Source organism: Beauveria bassiana, assembly GCF_000280675.1.
Source record: "Beauveria bassiana ARSEF 2860 unplaced genomic scaffold BBA_S00065, whole genome shotgun sequence".
NCBI classification, from domain to species: Eukaryota; Fungi; Ascomycota; class Sordariomycetes; order Hypocreales; family Cordycipitaceae; genus Beauveria; species Beauveria bassiana.
Genome location: NW_007930900.1, coordinates 66,859 through 74,556, shown reverse-complemented (window position 1 = coordinate 74,556; position 7,698 = coordinate 66,859). Strand labels below are relative to the sequence as shown.

At 42.2% G+C, this 7,698-nt stretch overlaps 1 protein-coding gene across 1 annotated transcript; it reads left to right on the top strand.

Annotated features, from left to right (window-relative positions):
- Window positions 1-2,955: 2,955 nt before the first annotated feature.
- BBA_09752 (uncharacterized protein) lies at window positions 2,956-3,786 on the top strand (the record flags this gene model as incomplete). Its single annotated transcript, XM_008604849.1, has 1 exon — window positions 2,956-3,786. One exon carries the CDS (start codon window positions 2,956-2,958, stop codon window positions 3,784-3,786), a length of 831 nt encoding a protein of 276 aa, XP_008603071.1.
- Between the last annotated feature and the right edge of the window lie 3,912 nt (window positions 3,787-7,698).

Below are 7,698 nucleotides of genomic sequence, written 5' to 3'. Positions count from 1 at the left end.
ATATTATTATTAAGTAAAGTTTTTAGAATAATAAATAAAGTTTAATCTTTAGTTAATTATATTAAAATATAATATAAAAAAGTAAATATTATTTATTTTTATTATTATAATATTATAGAATTTTATTAAGACTTTTAATAAGTTTAATAAAGTTAATAATAATAAAAAAGAAAAAATAAAAGAAATAAAAAAAGAATTAGCTAATTTAGATATTTTAAACTTAAAAAGGCTTTATAATAAAATTATAATAAAATGATAAAAAAATATTATTACATTTTTAAATAAAAAAAACCTAATAATAATATTATTAATAATAATAAAATTAATAATAAAGCTAATAATGAAATTAATAATAATTTTAATTAGTTTAAAGCTAAGTTTAGTAATAAAAAGATAAAAAGATAAAAATAATAATAATAATAATAATTTTTAGGCTTAAGTTAATATTTAATTATAATAAAAAAAAGTATTAAAAGTTAAAATAAAGGTTAAAATCTATATAAAATAAAATAATATTATTATTTAAAGAATTATTTTTTATAATAACTTTAATTATATTATTAGCTTAATATAAAAAAGTTACTTTTATTAATAAAATAAAATATTTTTTAAAAAATATAATATAATTATATTATTTAAAAGTCTAAAAGTTATTTTTTATTATAAGTATTTTTTTATATTTAAACCCTTTTAATAACTTATTAAAAGAATTATCTTTTTTAATTAATTATATTTATTTAATTCTTTATTTATTATTTTTATTCTTATTCTTTTTTATATATTTATATTAACCTCTTTAAATATAAAAAATTTTATTTTTTAGATAATCAATTTCTTTATTTTAATAAATCTATAAATTACTTTATCTAATATTATTATTATACTTAATTTTAATATTACTTTTAACTTCTTTTAATATTTTAAAGGTAATATAGTTAATAATAATAAAAATAAACTAGTAATTAATAAACCTTTTAAAATAATATTATTATCTTTAATAAAAATATTAGGCTATTAATAAGTACTACTTAAAGTTATTAATTTTATATTATTATCAATATTAATAATAGTTATTTTAGTTTTTTATATATTTAGTTAAATTTTAATAAATATATTAAAATTTAAGTATTTTTTATTAAAAAATATTTATTATATTCTAATATAATAATTAAAAGTTTAACTTAATAATCTTTTATTAATTTAACTTTTATTATTTTAAAATTAAATAATATATTATTATATTTTATAATACTTTTATATATTTTATAAATACTTTAAATTTAGTTATATTTTTATTTTAACTTTTATATATGAAATTATATATTTAAAAAAACATTACTAAATTCTTTAATAATTTAGTAATAAATGATAATATATATATATATTTATATTACAATAAAATTATTATTAATAATAATTATATAAAAGTATTTACAAAAACTTTAATTTATTTATTTAATTAAACAAAATTAATATAAAAGTTTAAAAATTAAGTAAAATTATTATTAATTATCAAAAAAAGTATTAATTCTTTTATTTTTTATTAAGTCTTTAAAAGAAGATAGTAATTAGTTATTATCTTTTTTAATTAATAAAATACTTAAAGCTTATAAAGAATTTATAGTCTTTAAAGCTTTAAAAAAAGCTTAAAAATATATCTTTATTAAGATAAGTACTTTAATATTAAAGCCTTAGGTAATAATAAATATATTAAATATATAAGAAGATAAAATAGTACTTTTATTACTAAAATTAGGTAATATAAGTACTAGACTGTCCTTACTAAGGTTTTTCTGTGGGTAAGACTAAGATAAGGAAAAAACTCGAGATCACGGCCTAAGACAAGGAAAAAACTCGAGATCACGGCCTTACTTATCATGAGTAACTGTAGGGTGATGAGGTGACACACTGGGGGGCGAGACAAGGAGGGATGGCGGGGATGGTGCATGGCGATAATTTACTGGCATAGACGAGGCTGTTGACTGCTTACCTATTACCTAACTACTGATACAACCGGGTGTCGTTGGTGGCCGAGCGAACCGTCGTGTGCCTGCAGGTGCTTTAGCCATCGGCGGTAAATACCTGGGCAGTTGGCACCAGTCGTGAAAAAGAACCACCGACATTTGGCGCCTTCAGATAGTCATCGCGACATCTTATTTCATGGTATTTGTTCTGGAGCGCCACGTCAGAGAGCCTTGGCGGCTCCACGGAGGACTGACCCAAGTGTCCCCTTTTGTTGTGTACGTATCTATTTACCTAGTTACCTAGATGTTTTGTGGCGTGTATTGGGCAAGTCGTTGCATGTAACTAGTCGGTACCGAAATGCCCTCGCTGTGAGAACATGAGAGGGTTTACTAGTTTTGAAGTGTTTGAAAGCACTCTTCTCTGGGTTGGTTGGTTCGAGTACACTTATCTACCAGTCTACCTAGGACTTAACCAAATGATTACATTTCTCTAGGTAGTAGTAATACCATTAGTAGTGTGGCGCCGTCCAATACCAGAGTCTCACACACTCCTTTTTGCAGGTCAAGCCTGAAGCCTTGTTTATTTTCGCTCTCCATCGCTCTGTGTCACTTGAATCTGACTCCCAAGTTTCTGTTCTCTGCTTTGTTGCTCATTTATTTCGCCACCTTTGCTTATATTTTTGCATGTAACAGCAAGACCCGCGACAGCTCGCTCATTTACCAGGTATTCTTTTTCAGGTCTGAAGCTGCCTAAATTTTAGTGACTTCCTTTTTTGGCTCCCACCACATCGCACCCGCTGCCGTTGTGTTTGACCCCCGTTTTGAGCGGGCCAACCTCAAATTAGCACGCGCTTCATCTACGGCTACCTTAAACAATATCTAACGGCATTCTGGTCGTGGCTGTGACTCTCGTTTCAGTTCATTAGCTTTCTGCTTCACAGCAGAAACAACAACTCTATCGTGCAATCTTTTCCATCTCGCACCGCCCGCCATGCGTTCGCCTCGCTTCCTGCTGCTCTTGATCGCGGCGCTCTGCGTTGCTGACGCGGCCTTGTTGCAAAATTTCAACCTCGCACGCCGGGCTGACAGCACGCTTGGATCGACGGCCAGTGATAGCAAGGAATCGTCTACCGGCAACGCGGCCAGTTCGACTTCATCGCCTTCGACTCCCTCTTCCACTGCTGCCTCCACCACGCCACCGCCTTCCAGCTCCAGCACCGCTGAGTCAACCTCTTCACCAACTTCCACATCAACTCCAGCCCAGACTTCGTCGCCTCCTCCTGCTTCTCCTTCTTCCTCCTCCTCTTCTTCTCCAATAGAAGCGCCCGCGTCGAGCACACCCACGCCAACTGCTTCGCAGCAATCCACATCACAGCAGCAGCAGCAGCAGCCTACAGAGCAGCCGACCTCGCAGGAGGAGTCGGCTTCCAGGTCCACCTACACCAGCTTCGTCACGTCGACGAGCACTCCATCCGCGTCCAGCACCACCAAATCTACGTCGACGCCTGACCTCAACTCAGACAAGGACGGCGCCACCTCGGGCATGCCCACCAAGACTCGCAACACTGTCATCGGCGTGGTAGTCGGCATTGGCGGTGCCATCCTGCTGGGTGCCGCTGGCATGGTTGCCTACAGGATCTGGGGTCGCAAAAAGCACTCGGAAGAAACTGACGGTCTTATGAGCTACGATCTGAGCACCAACGGCTACGAAAAGCACGAACCGTCCAACTCGATTAGCAGCGGCAACCAGCGAACGCCGTTTCAGTCGACCTTGGAAAACTACCATCAACCGAGCAATGTTAATGCTTCGGCCAACTTCTAAGCTTTGTGCCTGCTCATGTGACTACTGTCGACCATACGCTATGTATGGTTGAGGAAAGCAGCAAAATGGCAAAGGACCGTGTTGGAGGGGAGGGGGTAATATAAGCCCGAATTCAACACCGCGACCAGTACAGCTCATACTGCACATTGGGTTACACGACTTTGGAGATGGGCTCTTTACTTGGTGTTTTTCTTTTTGAAAGCGATGCACGCTATGACTCGACAACTCGGCGGATATGTCGTGCATCGGGCACAGCGTCTCAGATATAGCATTGCTTAATGTTCGTCAATGTTTTTGCGCCGCATAGCGAGTACTGCCTACTGCCGTCACTTCTCGTACTTTAAATATACACATCTAATACTCCACTGAATGTGAATCTACTGTGCTGTGCTGTGCATTGTGTTGACTGCAGAGAAGGCGGCGTGCATACGAAGCAATACGGATCTACAATAGCATATTAGTATTCTACCTTTCGGGGGCGAGCTAGAATGGCTTTATCCTGCGAGGCTGCTGGAAGTCTGTGACCCAAAGAGCACCTCAGACTAGCATACTGGTTGGTTTGCCGCCTGAGAGTCCGTTTGTAGGCCCGATCACCGATACTACTACGAAAGGACGTAATGATTTGTTATTACCTTTTTGCTATCCATGAATTGTCTGCTCGGATGGCGGACTTTTTCTTCCGCATGGCACTTTGCCCCGATGACACTTTCCCGCTCTCTCTCTCTCAGAGCGTTTCCTTGATGACTTTAGCACACCGCTAGAAAGAAATGCTAGGCCCTTCCCGTCCATCCCCAGGCTAAAATACCTTCTTGGGCGGGAAGCTCCCGACTAGCCCCCTGGCTCTAACCGTTTCTGGTCGTGGCTTTTGTACTGGTGGAGCAAACTTGGGCAGAAAGTGGGCGCCGTCATTTGCTTGGAAAGCGGCCCAGTTCTTTCTTGACTTTTCTTTCTTCTCTGATTCTTTTCGTCTTGCTTCCTCAATCACGAAGCGGCCAACTTACTTGTAGCTCACTGTCTCTGAATCCTTTACAGGAAACGTCCATCTGTCGATGAATAGATAGGTTTGCGACGTACTGCGACAATCGTACTGACCATGACAATGACTCAAGCCCCATGTTGTGGTGCCATGCGGGCACCTGAAACTTTTACCGGTGACTTACCTAGCTGTCAGACTGGGCTCGATTGGCGTTCAGTACGCCTGAGAACTTTAACGTCCGGTCTCTCAGTAACTACTCAGTACATTATGTAGATACAGACCCCTAAATAATTACATGTGATTGCCATTTCTCACACGAAGACATATTGGGTAATGTACATTTCATCAGTTGCAAGTATCACTACTCGCACAGGGCCCTGCTTCTCAAGTAACTCGAGGTACTTGAATAAAGTAGCTGAATATTCGTACTTGCCTGGATGGTCCGCTTCCTTCACCAATTTAAGAAAAGATTTACTCTCAGGGAAATTGATATTTCTAAGTAGGCTATAGCAAATGCAAAGGAAAAAGACAACTACTGCATTGAACCACTCCTCGGTGACTAAACAGCAATGGTTTATTACCCAAGTATCTAATTTGACAATCTTAGATAGCAAGTGCAATAAACCCAGGCACTTGCTCTTCTTGCCTTTGCCCTGGGTCTTTCATTGGTGGCTGGGCTCCATAAGAAGCCAGGTATCTACCTAGGCGCTCGCCCACCTAATGTAATCCCCCAACCTCCAAAGTCGCCAGTCCAAGCCAGCATCCTTCAAACTTTCCTCGCACTTCGGTCGCGATTATACTGCCCTCCGATGTGTTCGGTCGCATCGACGCATCTCGTCCTCCTCCTCTAACCCGGTTCGCTCCCGTTTCTTGTCGATGACGTCGCTGCCTATATCGCTTTACATTTCGAATCGCTCCGAGCCCCCGCCCCCTTAAATTGCCAAAAAAGGTTCGTCATAAAATCGACGCGACGCGTATCCACACTCCTGAGCACCGTCGCTCCCTTTCCGATCCTCTGATTCGGGCTTTTCGAAAAGAAGTAGAAAAGAGCACGAGAGTGAACGTGACACAAGAGACTAAAGAGAATCAGTTGCAGGCGACAGCTCCTTCGTCTGCGCTGATCTCACTTGGTAAGGAAGCAAAATCCTGATCCCACTTGTCTTTGTGAAAGAATTTGCTCTGGTCTCATTACTTGTCACCAAACGGAACCCTTCGAGGCCGTCCTAACTTGCATATATTCCTGCTCTTGCCATATCCGACTAACAAGCTTTCACACTCGCGATTAGAGCCTTCGTTACGACGTCGTTCCCGAAGCCGTCGACTTCCGGCCCTCCACGTGCGCAGGCACTGGACGGTCCCGGAACTTCTCATCTGCGGCAGCAACCCCCCGCGTCCCCAGCCCTGTCCACGGCTTCCACCGCCGACGGCGAGAACGACGCAGACCTCGAGTCCTCACATTCAGCTCCGGAACTTCCACCGCCGAAGCTGTCTGAGCGAGCTACGGCTCTTCTTCGATCGCCGACTCGACCAAACGACGAGCTGTTCGAGACGGCCAGCTGGGGCTCTCCATACCCCCCGCATGATCGCAACGTACGCCGACGAAGCTTCAGCAGCGACCTCTCTGAAGAGTCGCCGATCCACCATTTAGATATCGACACCCCGTTTCTCCGACCAACTCCTCAATTCCTTCCGCAGCCGGACACGGAGATCCGTGAGCCGTTGAGCGCCGCCGCCGCCGTTCTCGCCAACCGAGTCAGGCGCAGCAATAGAGGACTCACTGAGGACTGGATCCGCGCGCACACCGCTGCTGGAGAAGGAAATATTGAGCCCCGTCTCTGGCTCAGTGACGGAAGTGACAGTGAGCACTCTTCACTGAGCGGCTCTGAATTAGCCTGGTTAGGCGAGCTTACACCTAGAGCTGTCAAGGCCGCTAAAGCTGCTAAGAAGCAGACGCGACAACCTCGCGCGAGTGCTAGCATTGAAACGCTCAAGCCTTCTGAAGAAAAAGGTTTCAAGCTGGGTAATTCAACGAGCATGGCCTCTGAACCCGAGCTAATGCTCGAGCCGGCCTCCAAGGCCCCTCCCCAACATGAACAGCCTGCTGGCCGTTCCGTTGAGGAGGGACACAAAACACCTCCTGCAGAGCATGCAGCCGCGCCCACATCAATGGCTCCTTCAGAATCTTCCGACGGCGTTGCTGACGCGTCTAAAAAATCAGCCGCCGAGGCCCTGGCTCCAGTTCCTATTCCCGCAACGCCCAAGAGACTGAAAGAAAAGCCTTTGCCAAAGGAGCCCCCCACAACGCCCCGAATCAAGAAGAAGGTTCCGTGGAAAGGGAAGAATATTATGATTTTGGTCCCTCGCGATGACGGCCGTGGAAAGCTGGGCAAGACCCCCATGCCACTGCGTCCCGACGAGACTGAGCGCATGTTTGCCTCTTGGAAAGAACTTGGCTATAGTGTGGACGGATTCGATCTTATCGCCGACGACTACCACCAACCCGGCACCGATGACGCCCAGAGCCGAGATTGCTGGCCCTCGGCCGAAGAATTAATCAAGGAGCGATCAACTGGCCACTACCAAGTTACTCTTCCAGACTTGAACGCGTGGAAGAATTACGTCCAAGAGCTCCAAGAAGCAAAGCTAAGAGCGCTTGGTGTCTCTGATGCCACTGAGGACCATCATGCGCCAGCCATCTCCCCGTCGCTTACACTTCCTTCTCGCCAGGCTTCCGCTCAATACCCTCCACTGCCTTTCTCGCCGCCGATTCCCACTTCATCGGCATCTAGCAACCCCGGCTTCAATTTTCAATCACAGCTCCTTTCCGGTACTACGACGACAACTCAGAGCCCCGGGATTACTTCTCCGATACCGTTCGGGCATGTTCAGGGCAAGTTCAACCCTCGACAGTCCATCTCGCTAGAGACCGGCAGCTC